Source organism: Aplosporella prunicola, assembly GCF_010093885.1.
Source record: "Aplosporella prunicola CBS 121167 unplaced genomic scaffold K452scaffold_29, whole genome shotgun sequence".
NCBI lineage: Eukaryota > Fungi > Ascomycota > Dothideomycetes > Botryosphaeriales > Aplosporellaceae > Aplosporella > Aplosporella prunicola.
In genome coordinates this window covers 61,789-82,641 of record NW_022983557.1, presented here as the reverse complement: position 1 = coordinate 82,641, position 20,853 = coordinate 61,789, and the positions used below count along the sequence as shown (strand labels likewise).

Here is a 20,853-nt window from a genome sequence, read left to right as displayed (position 1 = left end):
TTGATTGGAGCAAGCGAGCGAGCGTGCGTGCATAGGTTTGGGGTTTGCCTCTTTCTTCTTTAATCTGCTTTTTTTTTGGGTCTTTTGCTTTTCTGGCTTCTCTCTCTCTCTCTCTCTCTGCTGCCATCCCTCCCTCCCTCTTTCTATTCTCCACCTCCTTTCTACTTCTCTCTCCGTCTTTTCCTTCCAACCCTCACGCGTCCACGCACCGCACGCAGTTCATTTCATTTCCTTCCGTCTACAGCCACAGCCCAACGAAACGACGCAAGCGGCAAGCCGTTGCGCCAAAACAAGCGTCACCATCCATTATAGAGACAAGACTTAGTAGCCGGCTGGCCGGCACTTCGTTTCTGTTCTTGCTTTGGTTCTTGTTCTTTCTTCTTTTTCTTTCACGGCCTAGAACGCTTGCATACCTCTACTGCTATATACGTATGTACGACTGTGCGTTCTGCGTACCTACATACCGACTACCTACATACTATTTACTGCATACTATTTACTAGCTATTAGAGTATATACTGTAGTACTGTACAGCCGTAGTCCTAATGCTTATATACGATACTCTAGCCACAGTGTCTAAGAATACGCGCACGCACGCATCCAAGCACCAGCCACCCATGCAGCCAGCCAACTAGCCACAGACACAGTCACGCACCCACGCAGCACACGACCAGCAGCACACCACACCACACCACCCAGCCGGAGCGAAACCGCAACCACGGAACCCAAAACAGGCGATAAGCATCAGAAACGCGCATCCAGCTGACCGGCTGGCTAACGCTTAAACTTGATCCCCCCGTGCTTAACGTCCAAATCCCCGATGTTTTACGCTTTAAACATGGCGCGCGCGATCATTCATGCCGCTGCCTTAATGACGGGCCCGAGCCCGGGATGCTCATTAAGGATTGCGCGGTAAGTTTGACGGAGCGGATGCGCGCCCGACGCCCGGGGACCGCGCGCTATGGTGCGGCGGGCCGAGGGCGCGGGATGGGTCGTGGGTGGGGGTCTGTGTGTGGGTCTGTGTGCTGCTGGGTTGGGGTGCTCGCGAGTGAGTCAAAACAAGATGAGGCGAGGCTTGCTGAGGCTTGCTGGTGTAGGCAGTGGCTGGTGAGTGCGTGGCAGTGGTCTGTGGTTGGGCATCCCTACCGCCAACCACTACTGCGCTGCACTGCGAGATACGCACGCATGTACGGGCTGCTTTGCTGTCCATGGGGCGGTAACCGGTAAAGCGGGACTAAAGCGGGACTAACGCGCTGCAACCTGGACTTGGAAGTCTAAACCACTTTCTTTATACTGCGTCTTGTTGTACGGCTAGCTGGGTCAAGAGTATGACAGCACTCCAGCGCACAACTTTCCTGAGTTGCCGTTATCGCCGCCTCTGCTTTCTTTGTCGGAGGAAGTGCGCGGCGGAATGAGTTGTGAAGAACTGATGAGGGGAGCTGCAGAGGAACGTCTGCCGGTTTGGCGGCGCTCGCCATGTACATGTAAACGAGTCGAGCCCGCAGCTTCCGGCAATGGCATCGGGGAGTCCGTCTTAACACGACTAAGCCATGCTAGAAGCGCTCGCCGAGACGTCAGACCAATCGGTCGAATGGTGGGAGAACGAGCTATTCCGGCTCGGAATGACCTTGGTAGTATGGCTTCGTACGCTTTGGTTTCTGAACTGGCCGGCGAAGGGTTTGAGCTAGTGGCGCAGAAGATGGCGCAGATCCGTCAGGAATTAAAGGAGACGCAGGAGGAAGTTGGTAGGGATAGGAAGAGGGCTCGTTCCACCCAAGATTGAGCCGAGGCAGAAGAGGCGCAGAGCGGCACCACTGGTGAGCATCGCGTATGCTTGTTGATGTTCTATGCCGTTAACTGCTGCTATTGCAGAACGCCAGTGTTAGCTGATGATGTGTCTCTCCGTGTCTCTTTCTCCAACACCAACCGTGAGAGGTGAAGCTGGCAACTTCTCAGGACTTATGCAGGAAACCCGGGGGTCAATGAGCTTCTTTCTCTTCTGAATCAACGCCACCCTGACGTCCGCGAAGTGAGAGGGCGCGGAGGGGCGATTATGCTGCTGGGGAGAAGGATGGCGGCGCTCGTTGTGGGTCCTTCTTGATGCACCCTAAACATTGTATATTCACGGGCAGATGTGGTCGTTGAACCTCGTGAGTGACGTTGACGGGTGAGCTTTCCTGCAGAACGACAGTAGCCTCCCCAAAGAAAACCACAAGAGGCTTGACACTGACGTCACTTGCACACAGTGTGTTAATGGTGTGCATAAATACCCGTTCCGCCAGTCCACTCACAAAAGTCAGTGTCACTGGTCTAGTAGTTTAATAATAAAACCCTAGTCCAGTACTGGACCTTCTTTGCAGCGTTCGATTCCCGTATAAAACTCTCTGGCGACTCGCTTCAGAAGAGATTTACCTGTAAGTGCTGAATGGGGGTCCTGGCTTTTTTGTTTTTGCCGTGCTGGGTGATGTGTTTGTTTTTGACATGTTGGTTTGGTTGTTTTTCTTTTGCCGTTTTTTGACCTGCTGGCAAGCTGCCTACTACCGCCTAAGGGAAATAAAAGTTGTTGTCGTTGTCTCGTTAGATGTGATGCCTAAGAATTACAATAGCTCACCCTCTTTCGTGCTCTGTCGCTCCCGCCCTGCACCTCACTCTCTTCCACTGAACACTCAACCCAACTAAACAATCACGGCACACAAGCACAGCACACAACTACACAATTCACACCACACTCTTCGAAACACTCTCATTCAACCACCCCAACACCCCAACCCTACCTACGCATCCACGCCCGCCTCCCCCACCACAACCTCAACCGCATACCGCCCCGCGCCCCTCGCCCACCAAAAATGCGTCCCGACGAACCCGACCACCGCCTCCGCCACGACGACCTCCACGCCCTCCCATCCCCCCTCCTCCATCCCCGCAGCCGCAGCGCGAGCAGCGCGGGGCTGAGCTCGCGCTTCAGCTCTGTGTCAGCGGGATTGGTTTCTGCGCTTTCGGTGAAGGTGTGTGCGTGCGGTTGCTGCTGCTGCTGCTGCTCCTGCGCGTCCAGCACCAGCACCTCCACCAGCGGCGCGATCCCGATCGTCCGCCTCCGCAGCGCCATGTACGCGGCGGGTGTGAGAGCGGCCGTGCCCCCCGCGCACCGGAACGGCGCTTCCGCCGCGATGGCCGCCCAGGTCTCGCGCACCGCGGCGCGGAGCCGCGCTGTGCTGCTGCTGCGGGGCCAGAGCGCGCCCCAGTGCGCATCGAGCGCGCGCGTGATGTGCCGGACGCGGGACACGGTGCCTTCGCTGTCGTTGCCGCATGGCGGGGCGCCCGGGATGTCGTCTTGTTGCAGCGCTGCAAGCGTGCTGCCTGCGTCGAGCTCCTCGACGAGGTCGTCCACTGTGCAGAGCGCGGCGAACCATGCCGCCATGGCGCGGACGGAGCGCGCGTGCCGGAGAGCGGGGAACGCCGTCTCGATCGCGTGGAGGTCTTGCTGTGCTGCTGCGGGGAGGTCTGGGCGCCAGGGCTCGGCGGCCTGCCGGAAGGCGAGGTGGTCGGAGAGAAGGTGCGTGTACGGATGGAGGGAGTTGTCGTGGGGTGGTGGGGCGTTGGGGCGGGGGATAAGGAGCTGTATGTGTGGGTTAGTTTTGACATGGAAAGGAGACGGGTGGCGTACCTTGGGGAGCGGGTCGGGTGCGTGGTGTTCGTAGGGGATGTCGAGCCTGATGACTGACGAACGACGTCTAGTGGCGACGCTCATTTTGGCTGTGATGAGTATTGGAAGACTGGCACTTAAAGGGCCTTTTCTGGGAATTATAAATGTGTTTGGATAAATCGATAGACACCTGAGAGTCCGCGACAGTAAAATAGGACGAAAATAAGTAAGTGACAGCCACTTTGGATCCGGGAAACGAGTGGTGTGGATGTAGCTAGAGACATCTGCAGTGGGATCAGTGGTGGTCCAAAAAGGAACGACTGGACGGAGCGTGCAATACGCTCCAAGTGAGAGGAATATCGAGCGAGTGAGTGTATCAGGTCAAGTCAAAAGCAGCAGATTGATATGGCAGACGCCTTTCTGCCAGACTGTTGACTTAACATCTTCCCAGGACAAAAAATTAAGGTAGGCCAGCCGCATGATCGAGGCGCCGTGGCGCGCCAGCTTTGTCTTAAGGCTGAAAGAAAGTACGACGAGAAGGACAGTTGAATTTTCGTGGCGGACTTTCTGGGCAGAATGGCGGCGGAGCGAAGACAGTGAAAGCTTTAATTGAGTAGGCATGTGTATGATATGGCCTGGACGAGGTAGAATAAATGGAAAGTTTAGTCAGAGAGCCTTCTATTCGAAAGGATGGTGTTTTTGGTCTTGGGTTATAATATGGTCGTCTCCTGAATTTTCGTGGAGACTCTGTAGACCGCGCAGGCGAATTGCTTGTTGTGGGTTATTCTCTGAGGTAACAAGTACGGAAAAGATTGCCAGTGTGAGCTCACCTTGCTTCCGTTGACGAGAGAATTGCTGTAGGGACTCGTGCAGACGTATGCCGAGCCATTGGACAAAGAATCTGCGCGCGCTTCTTTGAAGTAGTCAGTCTATATGCCATAGCAAGCCTCTCCAGAGACTGAAGAACATGCCCACCACCCTACACACCCCTCCCTAGCATACCAATGAGTGGAAATTCAAACTCCTCATACTCACCATCCCTCCTCCCACACACCACCAACCCCTGGCTCCTCCGCGGCGGCGACCCCTCCCTCTACAACGCGCAGCTCCTCCTCGCAGCCACCGCCCTCTTCCAACATGCCGCCGTCTTCGGCCTCCTCTTCGCCCTGCGCAACTTCTCCGCTGCCCGCGCTCTCGACCTCCACTTCCTCACCGTCGTCTTCGCCTCGACCTTCATCGCCGCGCCACTCCTCTTCCTCCTGGACACGCACATCGACGCCCCCAAGCTCTTCTTCTTCCTCGAGCACGAAGCCATCGAGTTCCTCATCGCTGCGCGCGTTCTCTTGCCCTCGCGCCTCCTGTACCTGTACCCCGGCCGCCTTATAGCCCTCGCCTGGACGGCCCTTTCTGCAGTCTCGATCCTCATCGCTTTCAACCCCTTCCACCACCACGCCGCGGACATCGTCGCCTGGGGCGCCTTCGCGTCGGATTCGCTCCTCGCGGCCTCAGGCATCGCGCTCATGCTGCGCTGGCGCACTCACCACCGCCATTTCACCCCGCCCTCTCACGTGCATGGTGTGCTCCGTCGCCGCGTCATCGCTGCCGAAGCCTTCGCCGGCGCCGGTTTCGCCCTGCACGGCTTCTCGACCGTGCCTGTCGCGCCGATACTTACTCGCATCCTCTACCACGACCTCGACCCGGCGTGGTTCGCGTGGGCGTGGGTGCTGGTGTTCGGGAGCGCGATGGGAGCTGTTGCGCTCGCGGTACCGTCTGCAGCGATTTTCTTTGGCTCGGTGAACTGGTGCTGCTGGCATGATCGGAAGGTGTTGCCGGGACAGGCGGGTTGGTGGAAGGTTGAGAGTGAGGATGGAAGTGTTGGCGGAGCGTGAGTGGCGGATCTGGAAAGTGCGGGGTCCGAGGTGGAGCGAGATCGGGGACGGGAGCGGAGGGCGGGAGGCGGGAGGCGGGAGGCGGAGTTCGAGACCGAATTCGGGTGCCGGGCTGGACATGGGTGCTGATGTCAGCCCCGGCGTGTACTGGACTGAGAAGCATGCTGGATCGCTGAGTCCGCGACTGACTGTGCATAACTGAGTTCGTACCCTTTGTGGCTTCGTATAGTCAATATAGATTCGGCGGCAATGAAAGTAGCAAATGTCCAGACGGGGCTGTTCAGTGGCCTCTCCGGTGAGGATAGCAGTTCCAGCACGAGTGTTACTTTGTGTGAGCTTTGATAAAACGAGCAAGCTGCTAGTGTCGATTGCGAATTAGACTGAATACAAGGAAATAAACGACTTGAAAAGTGCCAGTAATTTACAGCTTAGAAGTAGACGCGAGATACGCGAGATGGTGCGAGTAAACAGTTGAGTGATAAGCCTCTCACCATGTGGGTTGTCCTAAAGGAACTCTGGCACGTGATTGTTTTGCCAAATTCTTCAACCATTTAGAGCGCTTGGGGTAGGGGAGCGTATGAGTATGCGAGTGATGGCATGACCGACGAATGTGGCAGATGGAAAGTTGGTGAAGATAAGCGTAGTAAGTAGATCCCGTGTAGGAAACTGCGCCACTCCAGCACGGCCAGCACTGGCGCAGCTTGACGTGCATAGGTTTGTCAGGGCGGTGAGGTTTGCGCGGGCGACCCGATTCCCGCAAGCACCGCATCTCCGGCGTGGGCAGAGGAAGCCTAAGTAGTCGGCGCACTCGAGACAAGCCAGCGGCCGGATGAGCCTGTGTATATGCAAGAGTCAGCGTTAGCGGGGGCCCGGCAGGCGTCTTTAATAAAGTAAAAATATTGCAGCCAATATAGCTCGACGGTATAAGCAGGTTAGCGCGCAATTAACAGCCCTAAGAGCACCTATTAACCTTTAGGGTAAGGCGTATAGGAATGCGATACTGTAGCGCTACTAAGCGAGCCGATACTTCTAGAAGAAGAGACCACGAGACTTACGTGCCGTCGAGCGCCGTGCTAATCGACGCGGCCTATGGCAGCTGTGAGGAGTATGTAATACGGCGACGTGGTCAGAGCGCCCCTACAATCCCCTGCCCGGCCCTCCTAAATACAGGCTTTCTCGGTCCTGGAACCCTGTTCCTCTCTCCTCAGCCGCCCGACTTCCACCAACCACGCTTCTGTGTTGGCAGAGTAGTTATGATGGTCCGACGCGTCCGGCACCCAAACTACCATGGAATGCTTTTTGTTCCCCTTACCATTCAGGCATCGCCACCCCCGACAGCTTTGAAGCTTACGCATATTTAATGCTTTTAGGATTCTGCCTCCCTTCCGACTCAACTTTCCCGCAACAAATTTGTTGCTTACACCTTCTTAATTCTTTTATTGTTTTGTCTTCGTCTCGACCCACTTCCCCAAATAAAGTGTCTTAAACAGCAATCCCATACATCAAAAGCCTTGCGGCTTACCCACGTCACCAATGGCACCTACGTCGACTGAAACCGAGCTCTCATGGAGCAAAGAGGCCATCATTGCCCTTGTCGGCATCCTAGTTGGCATAACCTTGCCTGTAATTCCATGGACGATCACACGAATCCCAAGGCTTTTTAGATATTGCCGGCGAGTTGTGCGCATTTCTCGTAAGTGACGGAGCCCGAGATTATTTACGCATAGAAGCTAAACAACGTTTACGGAACCAGAACAGCCAGGCCAGGTCGAACGGTTCGAACTCGAAGGATGATGAAGAATGATGTCTATGAATCGTCTATTGTCAGTGCTTAATATCGTCACATGAGGGGGAAGAAGTGGATTATTTAAAGAATATTAATAAATAGAGAAAGAGGCCAACAGAACGAAAGCAACCAATCGAGTGAGGCTCATACCTCGTACAAGTAAAAAAATACACGTAATAAATTGCCACCTGTCACTTTATTATGATTGGGCTGATGCGAAGCAAAGGAGAGAATTCCGTAGAGTAAGCAGGAGGCAATATCAGTAACGGAGATAAAGTAATGTAACGTCCGTCATCACGAACCGAGATCCACCGTCTAGCGAGATAGGGAACGATATAAGCAATCCCTATAGAGTACTTCTTGCCTAACTCACAGCCTGAGTTCTAGAAGTGTAGATATGGGTAAAAAGGTCTTAGAGCATACACCGACTCTATATATCTTAGCCGGATTTCGCTTCTACTCCGTACACACATTATCTCATTAGGCGGTGAATCTCGCTTGACGGTAACGGTCGTTACAGCCAACTGTGTGGAAGCATAAACCGTCCTCAAATACAGTGTTGCGGGTGAGTGCGCCTTGTGCTGCTGCTGTGAACGTGAGCGATCTATGTTCTGAAAGCCGAAAGCGCGTTCGCATACACTGCGACCATCTGTCAGGCCATATAGCATATTCGCTGTTCCAGGCAACCAAGTTGGGATAGCCGGATGATTGAAGAGAACGACGGCACTAGTCAGTCGCAAAATCAGCAGCACTGTAGTAGGTAGTCGGCTACCTCCATACCTCTCGGATCCTTGCCATCCGGCTCCCGCACGTTACACGACCACTCCGTCGGTCGTAAATTGCCGTGCTGAGTGTTGCAGCACCCCGCCTTATTGTCCTTCCTACCCGTTCAACGCACGCATATGGTATGTACACACCACCCCGCGCCTCGACGTGCGTGGAGGTAAGCGTTGTCACGCCTTTCTGGCCTGCCAAGGACTGTTGCTAGCCCTAGACTTCAGATCATCCCAGCAAGGCTGTACTTTTTGTCGTGCGCCGTACACTTTGTAGTTGACGCCCCGCCGTCTTATTCGCCCCGCCGTGCAATTTTAGTTGACGCCACGCCGTCCTCGCCGTGCTGCAGGCGGCGTGCCGTGCTGCAGACCGTCATGCTTGTACAACGACGCATCGTGTATCATCATCCAGTGGCACAGATTCTGAGAATCTAATTGGCGCTTAGCACAGCCCCCCATATCTAATATACGAGTTAGGCACGATGATGAACGTTTGGCTTTTAGACAGCTTTCTCACCCACGCGCCCTTATAAAGTTCTATTCTTTCAGAACTCCTTTCTCTCTGCTTCGGTCAGTCTCCGGCACGCCTGGCTACCTTTACTAGCAATCTTAAATTTTCAGTTTTCGCATTGGAACCATCGTACCGCATCAAGATGGCACCTGCATCCAGTAAAACGGACTCGTCGTGGAGCAAAGAAGCTATTATTGCTCTTGTCGGTCTCCTAGTCGGCGTGATGCTACGAGTAATTCTAATCCCATGGATAATCAAACAAATTCCCAAGCTCTTAAGGAAATGGCGGCGTCAAGTCGTTGAGGATCGTAAGTGGTAACGAATCTCGGATTTGGTTGTGTATAGTGTCTAAACAACGTATACAGAGCGGGACGAACGATACGAACTCGAAGGAGATATACCAAGCACCTATGATCCGTGACCCATAACATCAAACGAAGAGATAGTCGGAGACCTAGACGGAATAAATCAAGGACTTTGTAAGAGAAGGCCCTGCAGTACCGGCAAAATGTTGCAATAGGTCTTACCCTTGTTACCACCTCTTAAAGCGCAATACAAGCTCTTTCAACACACAAAAAAACATACATACTCAACTTGATTCCGCCTGTTCGGATAAGTTTGACTGCAAGCGGCGCCGTGACGCTTTCCAATGCCCGCTCATGCTCGTCATCTTGCAGACTTAGAAGCCGCGTTATGTCAGCGCTGCTCTGCGCATCCGTACTCTCGGCGAAGCACTTCTCGCCATTGAATCTGTAGTTGGTGATGAGCTGATAAGGTTGTGAGTGTGTTGATGGAATTTTGTTGGTCTTGCTTTCCCCGAAGCCGCGACCCTGCGATTTAACCAGTTTGGCGTGCTAGACTCACCGCCTTCGGTGCCGGCCGTGCGCTACCTCTACCCGAACCACGCGCGGCTGTGGTTGCCCGACCGTCCTGACCCCGATCAAGCACTCGATCATCTCCGCCTCCATACTCGATCATCGCATCCACGTCGCCCCTCTCGGTCTCTCGCTGAAGCTAGATCCCTGTGCTCCGCCTCGACATGTCGGACCGCCCAGAATCATCCACCTCCAACAAGCAGGTATGACCCTGAGTGTCCCGAATGTCGGATGTGTACCCTGGGGCTAAGGAGAGTCTCTACAGACCGAAGAGGGTTCGTCTGCAGAGCTCACGGCTGTTGTCGATGAGCTGCTCAACCAACTTTCCTCCAAGTTCTCCAACGTCTCGTCCGAGTTGATTGCGAAAAGTAAGTTCCACAATAAAAAAAGTCATAGATGAATCAACTGGCTCTCGACTTCTTTGCGATTTCATCATTCTGAGAGCTCTATTTGTCTTCTAGTTATTGGGTGGGAACTGAACAACTTCCTCTCATCACGTGCATACCTTCCGCCCAAGGGGAGAGAAAGTCCTTCTAAGCTAACCAACACTTCACAGTGGACGACATGAGCCGCCGTCTTGATGCTCTGGAAAGCACGATTCAAGCTGGTGGTGACCCGAAGAGCGAAGATGAGGACAAATAAGATGCGTTGCGGCCAGTCTTTCGCAATCATAGTATTTGGCGTTTTGACAGGGTACTCTTTGGGCTGGCGAACGGAGTTCGAAGAAATTAAATATAGTCTGCTGTCATCGAACTTGTTTTCACTTTCTTTGCTTGGACAGCTACTTTCTCGTGCTATCTCACGTACGATAGCTCAGTTATCTGCGGGGAGTTAACATCTCACTTTATCCTCAGCAGACAAAACCACACTCACATTAATTCCAAAGTGATAACATTTACAAATGCAGTTGAACTGGTTGATTAACGAATACACCTACGAAAGCTCAAGCCTTTAGGTTCTCACCACAGTGACTACCCTGACTATTGAAGGTGGAGTTGCAACTCAGTGCGGATCAGGGTGGTTTCAGATGTGAGGGGTTCTAACTAAGCTTATTTGAGACATAGGAACGAAAATTAATTAAATTCTATATATCTCAAACCGTTAACTCTAAGAGGGCAATATGTGCCCTGTCCGTAACTATAGTATTATACTACGGTAGAGGCGAGCTAGAAGCGAGCTATTCGCTTATACCGGCCAGCCTATAAGAGGTGAGACAAAGAAGGCAGCTAATAGACCCAAAGCCAAACTATCGTTAGTTGCTTTCTTGTTCGTCAGAATTCTTAGATTTGCCAAGAAGCCTCTTATAGAAAGCATTTAGTTCATGGCGGTCTTGTTTCTCGCAAGTGTACATCACCCAGAATTGTATTCTGCTAGGCCCCTATGCGAAAAAGAAGGAATGGACAAGACATGCGTTCAGATGGTCCCGTCTTGCTACTTTATAAGTACGTATAAGAGTTTCAAAAGCATTGGCGAAGTGAAGGGGACTCGTATGCAGGTTCCAAAGCCATGGTTAAGGCGGCCTACTTTCGCGTCCGATTACTAGTTCGTCAGGGGTGGCAGAGCCCCAGAGACAGCCAAAAATAGAAAAGAAACGGGTACAAGCCAATCAGAAAGCGTTCCAACGATGCTTCTCGCCCATGTCATAGCTTCACGCTAGCAGTCGAGCGTGAATGGTGCGGTTTCTCACTGGTCGAGATGCATGCGAGCTGATGTCTTGTCGCATGGAGGGGAAGTGCAGCAGGAAAATCCTCGCTAGGTAGACCAGACGAAAAGCGCGACAACCACGGATACGAATAGGGAGGAATTCATTTCTCCAGATCGATACGGAGTCGAATACTCCGATCGGCGGTGACAGGAAGTGTCCTGTGGTCGTCGATCACCCGCAAGTGTACCAGACCTGGGGCAAGGCGAGCTTTCGGGGTGAGGGGTGGTGGAGGAACAAACATGGCCGATCGTGGTCACCTGCAGAAGGACCAGGGCAAAAAAGTGCCTAGAGAGATCCCATGAGCTTGTCTGGGCCTTGGTTTTTGTCTGCCGACGTCTGCCGACGTCACGGGCGGCGTTGGTCCCGCTTGGGGTTGACGCGCCAAACCGATGGATCTCCAGTCTCCTCGAATGTAACCTGGAATTGCAGCTTGATTAGCAACGTAATCACTCACATATCCCCCACAGCCACGTCCTGCGTATCCGTATCACCGCTCGCCCATCTTTTTGTATTATGCTCACTATTATTCCTACTTTGTCGACGAGCAACATCGACCAGCTTGCGCCACACTGAAACACCCATTATGACCCCGGGGGTCCGTCGCAGCGCCTCACGCAGACAGCCTACCCGACACATTCCACAATGCCAGACCAATTACCCTCGATCCGCATCACCAACCCGCACAGCCAAGATGCCATACCCCTAAGCACGTCGCCAGCTCCGTCGACGCTGCCGCCCAAGGCCGGAGAGGAAGGAGGTCGGAGCGCGACACCAAGTTCAAGTAAATACACCCAAGCGCAAGGGACACGGGCATCGGAGAGCTCAACACACATCGGTAGCTGACGGCATGAACAGCGCGATCGAAGGCGGGCGCGGCACCTGCAACGAAACCCCGGAGAGATTCCAGCGCTTCCACGACGCATCCTGCCAATAATGGCTCCGCCGAAGGTGCAGGGTCGGGGGCGCCCATAGACCCTCTGTCGCAAGTAGGTCACGATCCTGCGGCTGGGAGATCATGTGCAGGTGTAAGCTGACGGACTGGTCACACAGCAAATATTCAAACGCACCAACACCCCAACGGACGTCCTCAGACAGTTTGGCCCATCCGGCGGAGACTCTACGAACATCGCGCGACCCTACACTTCAGATGGCTCGCCGGGGCCCAAGAGTATCAGAGATGTGTCGAAAAGCGATACGATATCCATAGCATCAAAGGACAAGAGGTATGCTCGACGCCCTGCTCGCCGACCTCCTACTCTGTCAGCTCGGGAAGCCTGCGAAATCAAGATGCTGGGCCCTTATCGGACGAACACATGCAGGAGCAAGCTGGAGGCGCGGATAACCAGGGCTGACATATAATTGAGCAGGAAAGGAGTGTCATTCCTTAGTCGCATAATGGGCAACAAGAAAAAGGACGAAGACATTAGCGCCAACGAAGAAGAACTCGGCCAATTCCGACCCGAAGGTATGGACGCAGAGCTCTTCTCGCAGCCGATAGACAATGTCGGGTTCAATCCGCGGCATCCGCAACCACCGGATTACATCAAGATTCGCTCAAGGTTTACGACGGAGAGGAACTTTGACCATGTTTTTGTCGCGCAGGAATTGCGCGCGAAACCACAACCGCAGGAAGGGCAAAGGCCAGCTACGAGCGCGGGACCGGGTGCGGCCAATCGCCAGTTAATGGGCCAGAACCCTGTGTGGGCGCTGGAATTCAGCAAGGACGGAAAATATCTCGCAGCAGGGGGACAGGACAAAGTCGTGCGCGTCTGGGCTGTCATCTCAACGCCTGAGGAGCGGAGATCACATGAAATGTCTGAGGAAGCGACGCCAGGGACCTTCGGAGGCCAAGGGCTTCGTTTGCACGCTCCGGTCTTCCAGAACAAAACATTCAGAGAATACACTGGGCACGAGTCGACGATCCTAGATCTGAGTTGGAGCAAGGTATGCAATCACGTATACACCCATAATGTGACGCAATTGACCAGCTTAGAACAACTTCCTCCTGTCATCGTCGATGGACAAAACCGTAAGACTGTGGCATGTCAGCAGGTCTGAATGCCTCTGCACCTTTAAACACGCTGATTTCGTTCCATCGATCCAATTCCATCCCAAGGACGACCGGTTCTTCCTAGCGGGATCGCTGGACGCCAAACTCCGCCTTTGGAGCATTCCCGACAAATCCGTTGCCTTTTGGAACCAGTTACCGGAGATGATCACGGCAGTGTCATTCAGCCCGGACGGGAAAACTGCGATAGCGGGTACGCTGAGCGGATTATGTTTATTCTACGACACGGAAGGGCTCAAGTACCAAACGCAAATCCATGTCAAGTCCTCCCGTGGAAAGAACGCCAAGGGGAGCAAGATTACGGGCATTCAGGTGATGCATTTGAGCGGAGAAGCCGACATTACCGACTTAAAAATGTTAGTTTCGAGCAACGACTCTCGCGTTCGTCTGTACAGCTGGCGTGACAAAAACCTCGATATCAAGTTCCGGGGCCAGCAGAACAATTTTAGCCAAATCCGAGCGAGCTTCAGCGATGACGGTAGGTTCGTCATCTGCGGCAGCGAGGACCGGAAGGCATATATTTGGACAACTGGTCCTACAGACAGCGAGAACCAGAATCGGAACCAGCGGCCAGTGGAGATGTTCGACGCGCATTCCTCAATCACCACATGCGCTATCCTTGCCCCGACGAAGACACGCCAGCTGCTTAGCAATTCGGAAGACCCTCTGTACGATACCTGCAACCCACCTCCCGTGACGCTTGTGAGCAAGGCGGAATCAGTCAGCTCGAAGGCGGCATCCGTCAAGGGGGATACTCTAGGCACACCGGCTTCTCACAAGTCGAGTTTCAGGAAGCTTCATGAGACCCCTGCATATGCCGCGCGTTCAACACATCCCGACGGTCAAATTATCGTCACGGCAGACTATACTGGGCAGATCAAAGTCTTCCGGCAAGACTGTGCCTATGACAAGCGGCGCAATGACAGCTGGGAGACATCCTCCGTCTTCTCCAAGCGGACGATGGGCTCGTCTAGAGCAAGGTCGAACTCGACCAAGACAAAAGCCAGCGCTAGATCACGGCGTGACTCGACCGCGACGACTGCGACAATGCCGTCGGCCGACCGCATTCTGTCCTGGCGCCAACATATCGGGGGCGGTGGCAGCACAGACAACAAGAGCGCAAAGAGTGTCCGGAGCGCGTCGCCGAGCAAATTCTCTGTCGCCTCTTCGGCACGCTCGTCACACGCTCGCGTCGATGGAGGTTCTCCCCTGGTAAAGGTGACGACGAACGAGGGGGTGACGACGAGTGAGGGGAGGAGGCCCTCGGCCGCTGTGTCGGAGCCTGTGATATCCCCCCCTCATGGCCTCATGAGTCCCGACAGTCCCAGCAGCAAAGCCAACCCGCTCATGATCCACGGCGGGCAGTCGTACGCGTTCTACAATCCGGCGACATGGCGCAACCAATTGGAAAATAATAAGAAGAACCTGCAGCCGCCGCTGACCAAGAAGGCAAGCTATGTTAGCCGTCTTAGCAGCGAGGAGAGCAGCGCGGTGGAGGGTGAGGAGCAGGAGGTGACGTGCAAAGAGTGCGGGGGCACGGAGTTCAAAGCCATTGCGCGGATTGACGATGAGGGCCACACGCTTTTATGCACGCAATGCGGCGTGCCTACGTCTTGAGGAGATGCACTGGATAGCGGATATTGGATGGTGGGCATGCTTGGATGGTGTGCTATGGAAACATGGATGGATACGTGCTTGGTGGTTCAAACGTCACTTAGAGACCTGTATAGTGGTAATGTCTGTCAACAACCCTTGAACGATGGAAGCAATGGCGTGAGACGACAAGTCTGCATTTGATATTCTGCACATCAATGCCTTGGCTGGATTGATGAAACGTTGCCTTTCGACGCGGAGCGAGGATTAATAAGGCGCGGCGTTGGCGGTGGGCGGGAGCGGCGTCATCCATCGCCACTGCGACAGCTGGCCTCTCAAAGTATCTGTCAAACACCCCAACTTTTAAATTCTCCACAACAACCCATTTCGGGGACTCATTGACAGAGCACCGCACCCCAAACCCAACGCAGGACCACAGCCAGCAGCCACACACACAAAGACGCCGCAATGGTCCGCCTCCTCAGCACGCTCGCGGCGCTCTGCGCCGCCAGCGCCGCCGCCGTCCTCGACCTGACGCCGGACAACTTCGACAAAGAAATCACGCAGACGGGCAAGCCGGCGCTGATAGAGTTTTTCGCGCCATGGTGCGGACACTGCAAGAACCTGGCGCCGGTGTACGAGGAGCTGGGGCAAGCGTTCGGGTACGCGGCGGACAAGGTCGCCATCGCCAAGGTCGACGCCGACGCGCACCGCTCCCTGGGCCAGAAGTTCGGCGTCCAGGGCTTCCCCACCCTCAAGTGGTTTGATGGCAAGGGTGGCGCGCCCGAGGACTATAAGGGCGGCCGTGACCTTGAGAGCTTGAGCGCGTTTGTGACGGAGAAGTCGGGCGTGCGGGCGAAGGTTAAGGCCAAGGCGCCTAGTGCCGTCGTTATGCTGGATGATAAGAGCTTCAAGGAGGAGATTGGTGGCGACAAGGACGTCCTGGTTGCGTTTACTGCGCCCTGGTGCGGTCGTATGTTTCCCCCTCCCTCCCCATCCCGTCCTCTCCCTACCTACCTACAAGCAGCACCACCAGCACGAACCTGTACTAACGCACCACGCGCACCACAGACTGCAAGAGCCTCGCTCCGACCTGGGAAACCCTCGCGCAAGACTTCTCGCTCGAGCCCACCGTCCTCATCGCCAAAGTCGACGCCGAAGCCCCCAACGCCAAAGCCACCGCCCAAGACCAAGGCGTCTCCTCCTACCCCACGATCAAGTTCTTCCCCCGCGGCAGCACCTCGCCCACCGACTACAGCGGCGGGCGCTCTGAAGCCGCCCTCGTCGCCTACGTCAACGAGCACGCCGGCACGCACCGCGCCCCCGGCGGCCGCCTCGACGCCACCGGCGGCACTATCGCCGCCTTCGACTCCCTCGTCCAAAAATACGCCCAGTCTGGCGCGTGGGATAAGGGCGTTAAGGAGGCCAAGAAGATCGCCGCTAAGGCTGAGGGCAAGTATAACGAGTACTATGTCAAGGTGTTTGAGAAGCTGGCGGCCAATGCGGGCTATGTCGATAAGGAGCTCGCTCGCTTGGAGGGCCTGTTGAAGAAGGGTGGTGTTGCACCGGAGAAGGAGGATGATCTGGTTAGCAGGAGCAACATTCTGCGTTTGTTCAAGAAGGATGATGAGAAGACTGAGTTGTAGAGGATTGAGATGTTAGATGTGCTGAGGTGATGACTGGCTGGCTAGCGGGCTGGTTGGTCGTGAAGGGGCGGAGGGCGAGGGAATGAGATACGTTTGTGTAGATGAAGAATAGTCTAGCACGAGTCCTGCCAAGAGGCATGGACTACAGAAATGGAGTGGAATGATGATGAACCGAGTCTTCTCACCCGGGGCAACCACCATTGTTACAACAGATGCGAACAAGTTGAAAGTGTTATGCGTGAATTGGTATCTACGTGTTGACGTTCATTATCTGAAAAAAACAGTACTCCAAGAGTGGCTTAACCCAAACTACTCAGTCCCTTTAACGCCTATGAATACATGTCCTCTTTGGTTGAGAAGAGTTGAATGGCATGACAGTCCATTACCGTCGCATGCCGTCGTGATGATGGAAGAGAAAGCGACGGATATCAAGTACAGAGAAAAAAGATTGGAAAAGACAAAGGACACGACGTCACGCGGTGATGCGCCTAGAAGTCCTCGTCAAAGGCGAAGTCACCGTTGACGACGGCGGGGGCGCCCGTGGGCGTCTCGGCCTTCTTGTTCGTCTTCTCCATGACGCCGGCCTTCTGGTAGTCGCCGACACGCTTCTCAAAGAAGTTGGTCTTGCCGGCCAGGGAGATGTTCTCCATGAAGTCGAACGGGTTGGTGGCGTTGTAGTACCTCTTGTTGCCGAGGGCGAGCAGCAGGCGGTCGGCGACGAACTCGATGTACTGGCACATGAGCTTGGCGTTCATGCCCAGCAGCGCGACGGGCAACGCGTCCGACAGGAACTCCTGCTCGATCTCGACGGCCTCGCAGATGATCTTCTCGACGGCCGCGGGCGAGGGCTTGGTCTTGATGTGCGAGAACAGCAGGCACGCGAAGTCGGTGTGCATGCCCTCGTCACGGGAGATGAGCTCGTTGGAAAAGGTAAGGCCGGGCATCAGGCCGCGCTTCTTGAGCCAGAAGATGGACGCGAACGAGCCGCTGAAGAAGATACCCTCGACGGCGGCGAAGGCGATCAGACGCGACGCAAAGGTCGAGTTCTTGTCGCAGATCCAGCGCAGGGCCCAGTCGGCCTTCTTCTTAATGCAAGGGACTGTGAGACGCGTTAGTGGATGCTCGCGTAGACACGTAGAGGTAGTGGGACGTACTGTTGTCAATGGCGTTGAAAAGGTAGTTGCGCTGCTTAGGCTCGCTGATGTAGGTGTCAATGAGCAGAGAGTAAGTCTCGGAGTGGATGTTCTCCATCATGATCTGGAAGCCGTAGAAGCAGCGAGCTTCGGGGATCTGAACCTCGGAGCTGAAACGCTCGACCAGGTTCTCGTTGACGATACCGTCCGACGCGGCGAAGAAAGCGAGCACGTGGGAAATGAAGAAGCGCTCGTCGTCGTTCAGGCGCTTGTTCCAGTCGTGAAGGTCTTTGGAGAGATCAATCTCCTCGGCCGTCCAGAAAGACGCCTCAGCCTTCTTGTACATCTGCCAGATCTATTTGTGTTCCGTCAGCTCGGTGTTCCCGATGGTCGACGCGAGACGCGTCGCGTGTTGTTGATCACCCACCTCGTGGTACTTGATGGGGAAGAGCACAAAGCGGTGCGGGTTCTCCTGCAGGAGGGGCTCGTGGGCCTCCTCCTTCCGGATGGTGGCAGCAACACTGGGGTGCTTCTCGTCGTCATCCACGGGCTCGTCGGGCAGGTCGGGAATGCCGACGATGGGACGGGCGACCTCGTCATTGGTCCACTCGAGGGTACCGTTGAAGTCGAGCTTCGAAGGCGAGTCCATGCTGAGACCGGCCATGTCGGCAGCAGCCTGTAGAGGGTATACGGGTTAGTTATGCTGAACAGACGCGTGCAGAGGGAGAGAGCCGTGGCAATGGAATGTACCTTCTTAGAGGGAGTCTGAACCTGAGCAGCCATTGAGACGATGGTGGAGGTGACGGAGTGGTGCAAAGAGATGAGGCAGACGGTATCTGGTAGAGGCTAGTCGGGGAAAGTCGAAGGTTGTTGTTTGAATGAAAGGCGCGTTAAATAAAGCAGCGTGGAGGACGCGAGACGCGACTTGATGGACAGAGCACAGCCGGAAAATTCAGAAGCCCCGGGCTCCGAGGGCTGGGATGACGCCGTGCCGGGACGCTAGCGCGGGGGACAAACGTTCATTACGCGTGCATTCTTGCATGCGGATTGCTCTTCTGAGCCTAGCACTGCCCGTCCTGTCGACGCCTCGATAGCCTCCCTCTTTGCGGCGTCCAATACACGCTGTTTGCCCAGCTTTCCATCTGTTCCTGACCCGGCTGAACTCGATGCCAAGCACGGTCCACCGCGGATCGCGACGCGCCATGCCTGCAAAACGCGTCTCCCGAGCCCCAAACATTCCGCACCGTCCACCGCGCTGCACTCATTTTGCTCGCGATATCGCTCGATCATCTCCACCTCGTGTGCTCATGTGGAGCCAGGCCTGCCTCTCACCATTATCTGATGCTTCGTCAGACTATGTCGATCCTATCATCGTACCCTGATCATCCGGTTCTACGTCCGCCGTTCTCGCTCTAAAATCCGAAGCCGGACGACATCTCCCAATCCAATCCCGCTCACCACACAATCACCGCCTTGACCGCGTCGCCATGGTGCGTATCGTCAATGGCCTTCTGCCACTCGTCCGCCTTGTAGAATCGCGTCATCTTCTCCAGCGGCAGCTTGCTATCCCCGTACCATTGCAGAAGTTTCGGGATGTATTCGGACGGGACCACGTCGCCTTCCATCGACCCAATGTACTGCTTCCCCGTGATTATGAACATGGTGATGGGGATGCTCAATGTCGCGTCGAAGGCCGGGAGGCCGACCTGGATCAACTTGCCCCTCATGCGCGTAAACTCTACACCCTTGGAGATCAACGGCACAAAGCCCGTCGTGTCGACGGTGACGGAGGACCCCAGGCCATCAGTCACATCTAGGACGGCATTCACCACTTCAGACAGGTCTTTCATGCCGGCCGTATTGATGGTGTGGGTAGCTCCCAGCTCTTTTGCCAGCTCCAGGCGCGAGGCGACTTTATCAATGCCAATGATGGTCTGGCATCCTTGCAATTTGGCACCCTGTCGCCTTTTGTCAGCCGCTGCTCATGTCATAGTCACGACAAACTAACCATTATAGAGCTCAAACCAACAGCACCAACCCCCATTACGGCTACGGTGTCCGTCGGTCCAGCCTCTGCAAGGTTGGTGATGGATCCACTCCCAGTCTGAACTCCACAGCCCAGCGAACACAGCATCTTCAGGTCATCGTCGGCGACGAGCCCCTTGACGTTGACAACAGAATTTTGCTTTACAATGGTCTTGCTCGCAAAGCTCGACTGCCCGAAGAACCCACCGAAAAGGTCCGCTTGTTCATTCGGCAGCGTCGTCGCGGAGGAAAAGTTGGGCGCGCCCACGAAGTTGATCTCTCCGAACCGGGTGCAGTAAGCCGGATGCCCGGATTCACAGATGGCACAATCTGCGCAGTAGGAAAAGGACAGCAGCACGGGATCGCCGGGCTGAGCTACGGTGACGGCAGCACCCACCCGCTCGACGTAGCCGGATCCTGCGGAATGAGTTGCATTGTCAGCCATATGCATTGTAAGCATGCAGAGCGAAACCCCTCGGCATCCGACACTCCCGCTAGTCGCTCACTCACCTTCATGCCCTTTCACGGAGGGGTACACAACGCCAGGTCCCTCCTTCTGGCTGCCCGTGATGATATCCGTGTGGCAGATGCCGGATGCCACGACTCTAATCACCAGCTCGTCGTCTGCGATCTCGCGCAGCCGCACGTCCTCCATCTTCCACCCGCCTTCACCCAGCGGGCCGCGCGCCACGATCGCCCGGGCGTGGTTCTGTTCCGTCATGTTGCAGGCTTGGAGCGCGATTGTCTCTCACTCAATTGTATCGAAAAACGCTTGCGGTGCGCGCGCGCGTGTCGAGCCGTTGGTAGATTGGTGGGTACGTAGGCAGGGAGCACCGCCGGAGTCGACAAACAGGATGGCACAGTTCTTCCAACGGTAGGTACGAACAAGCTTGCAAACGAGGCAGGCACGGCAAAGCAGTCCAAAAAGCAGCAAAAAGCGAACAAGCGCGCAAAAGCAGACGCAGCCCGCCGGCGCCGTCCGCACCTTAAATACCTACCCCCGACCCCTTCCGTATTACCCTACCACCTACCACGGCGTACGGCGTACCTACCCCTCCAAAAAGCAAACCAACCCACCACCCCACCGCCCTCTGTGCCGCACGCGCGCTGTCATGCGTGCGCGTCGAATCAGACTGGCGCCTGCGACGCCGGCGAGGCGGGTGATCGGCATCCGGGGGCCGTGCGTCGCGTCGCGGCGCGCTAGCC

The 20,853-nt window shown here is 55.2% G+C and overlaps 7 protein-coding genes across 7 annotated transcripts; 4 read left to right on the top strand and 3 right to left on the bottom strand.

Annotated features, from left to right (window-relative positions):
• Positions 1–2,770: 2,770 nt before the first annotated feature.
• K452DRAFT_312294 (uncharacterized protein) lies at positions 2,771–3,748 on the bottom strand (the record flags this gene model as incomplete). Its single annotated transcript, XM_033543547.1, has 2 exons — positions 2,771–3,616; positions 3,665–3,748. The coding sequence occupies 2 exons, from the start codon at positions 3,746–3,748 to the stop codon at positions 2,771–2,773; spliced, it is 930 nt and encodes a 309-aa protein (XP_033393187.1).
• Positions 3,749–4,647: 899 nt separating this feature from the next.
• Positions 4,648–5,532, top strand: K452DRAFT_235752 (uncharacterized protein; the record flags this gene model as incomplete). Its single annotated transcript, XM_033537460.1, has 1 exon — positions 4,648–5,532. The coding sequence occupies one exon, from the start codon at positions 4,648–4,650 to the stop codon at positions 5,530–5,532; it is 885 nt and encodes a 294-aa protein (XP_033393186.1).
• Positions 5,533–9,537: 4,005 nt separating this feature from the next.
• Positions 9,538–10,225, top strand: K452DRAFT_291518 (uncharacterized protein). Its single transcript, XM_033541192.1, has 3 exons — positions 9,538–9,680; positions 9,743–9,845; positions 10,034–10,225. Exons 1-3 carry the CDS (start codon positions 9,642–9,644, stop codon positions 10,117–10,119), a joined length of 228 nt encoding a protein of 75 aa, XP_033393185.1. The 5' UTR covers positions 9,538–9,641; the 3' UTR covers positions 10,120–10,225.
• Positions 10,226–11,617: 1,392 nt separating this feature from the next.
• K452DRAFT_257519 (uncharacterized protein) lies at positions 11,618–15,017 on the top strand. Its single transcript, XM_033538436.1, has 5 exons — positions 11,618–11,963; positions 12,038–12,168; positions 12,233–12,405; positions 12,550–13,126; positions 13,176–15,017. The coding sequence occupies exons 1-5, from the start codon at positions 11,825–11,827 to the stop codon at positions 14,865–14,867; spliced, it is 2,712 nt and encodes a 903-aa protein (XP_033393184.1). The 5' UTR covers positions 11,618–11,824; the 3' UTR covers positions 14,868–15,017.
• A 139-nt stretch (positions 15,018–15,156) lies between these two features.
• Positions 15,157–16,688, top strand: K452DRAFT_321720 (uncharacterized protein). Its single transcript, XM_033544422.1, has 2 exons — positions 15,157–15,816; positions 15,915–16,688. Exons 1-2 carry the CDS (start codon positions 15,312–15,314, stop codon positions 16,487–16,489), a joined length of 1,080 nt encoding a protein of 359 aa, XP_033393183.1. The 5' UTR covers positions 15,157–15,311; the 3' UTR covers positions 16,490–16,688.
• A 29-nt stretch (positions 16,689–16,717) lies between these two features.
• Positions 16,718–18,501, bottom strand: K452DRAFT_278409 (uncharacterized protein). Its single transcript, XM_033539364.1, has 4 exons — positions 18,373–18,501; positions 18,050–18,298; positions 17,644–17,977; positions 16,718–17,588 (listed from the first exon to the last, which is right to left on the bottom strand). Exons 1-4 carry the CDS (start codon positions 18,403–18,405, stop codon positions 16,978–16,980), a joined length of 1,227 nt encoding a protein of 408 aa, XP_033393182.1. The 5' UTR covers positions 18,406–18,501; the 3' UTR covers positions 16,718–16,977.
• A 124-nt stretch (positions 18,502–18,625) lies between these two features.
• K452DRAFT_321718 (uncharacterized protein) lies at positions 18,626–20,595 on the bottom strand. The gene is made up of 3 exons (XM_033544421.1): positions 20,158–20,595; positions 19,631–20,064; positions 18,626–19,580 (listed from the first exon to the last, which is right to left on the bottom strand). Exons 1-3 carry the CDS (start codon positions 20,366–20,368, stop codon positions 19,077–19,079), a joined length of 1,149 nt encoding a protein of 382 aa, XP_033393181.1. The 5' UTR covers positions 20,369–20,595; the 3' UTR covers positions 18,626–19,076.
• Positions 20,596–20,853: the final 258 nt, after the last annotated feature.

What these genes read in the sequence shown, in the direction of transcription:
- K452DRAFT_278409 (XM_033539364.1), bottom strand. Translation starts at nt 18,405, where the DNA reads ATGGCTGCTCAGGTTCAGACTCCCTCTAAGAAG. An exon ending in TCCCCATCAAGTACCACGAG is followed by an intron (nt 17,978 to 18,049) that starts GTGGGTGATCAA and finishes GAACACAAATAG; the next exon opens with ATCTGGCAGATGTACAAGAA. An exon ending in TTTCAACGCCATTGACAACA is followed by an intron (nt 17,589 to 17,643) that starts GTACGTCCCACT and finishes CGCGTCTCACAG; the next exon opens with TCCCTTGCATTAAGAAGAAG.
- K452DRAFT_321718 (XM_033544421.1), bottom strand. Translation starts at nt 20,368, where the DNA reads ATGACGGAACAGAACCACGCCCGGGCGATCGTGGCGCGCGGCCCGCTG. An exon ending in CTCCGTGAAAGGGCATGAAG is followed by an intron (nt 20,065 to 20,157) that starts GTGAGTGAGCGA and finishes CTCATTCCGCAG; the next exon opens with GATCCGGCTACGTCGAGCGG. An exon ending in TTGGTTTGAGCTCTATAATG is followed by an intron (nt 19,581 to 19,630) that starts GTTAGTTTGTCG and finishes AAAAGGCGACAG; the next exon opens with GGTGCCAAATTGCAAGGATG.
- K452DRAFT_321720 (XM_033544422.1), top strand. Translation starts at nt 15,312, where the DNA reads ATGGTCCGCCTCCTCAGCACGCTCGCGGCGCTCTGCGCCGCCAGCGCC. An exon ending in TACTGCGCCCTGGTGCGGTC is followed by an intron (nt 15,817 to 15,914) that starts GTATGTTTCCCC and finishes CGCGCACCACAG; the next exon opens with ACTGCAAGAGCCTCGCTCCG.
- K452DRAFT_291518 (XM_033541192.1), top strand. Translation starts at nt 9,642, where the DNA reads ATGTCGGACCGCCCAGAATCATCCACCTCCAACAAGCAG. An exon ending in CATCCACCTCCAACAAGCAG is followed by an intron (nt 9,681 to 9,742) that starts GTATGACCCTGA and finishes GAGTCTCTACAG; the next exon opens with ACCGAAGAGGGTTCGTCTGC. An exon ending in GTCCGAGTTGATTGCGAAAA is followed by an intron (nt 9,846 to 10,033) that starts GTAAGTTCCACA and finishes AACACTTCACAG; the next exon opens with TGGACGACATGAGCCGCCGT.
- K452DRAFT_257519 (XM_033538436.1), top strand. Translation starts at nt 11,825, where the DNA reads ATGCCAGACCAATTACCCTCGATCCGCATCACCAACCCGCACAGCCAA. An exon ending in ATAGCATCAAAGGACAAGAG is followed by an intron (nt 12,406 to 12,549) that starts GTATGCTCGACG and finishes ATAATTGAGCAG; the next exon opens with GAAAGGAGTGTCATTCCTTA. An exon ending in TAGATCTGAGTTGGAGCAAG is followed by an intron (nt 13,127 to 13,175) that starts GTATGCAATCAC and finishes TGACCAGCTTAG; the next exon opens with AACAACTTCCTCCTGTCATC.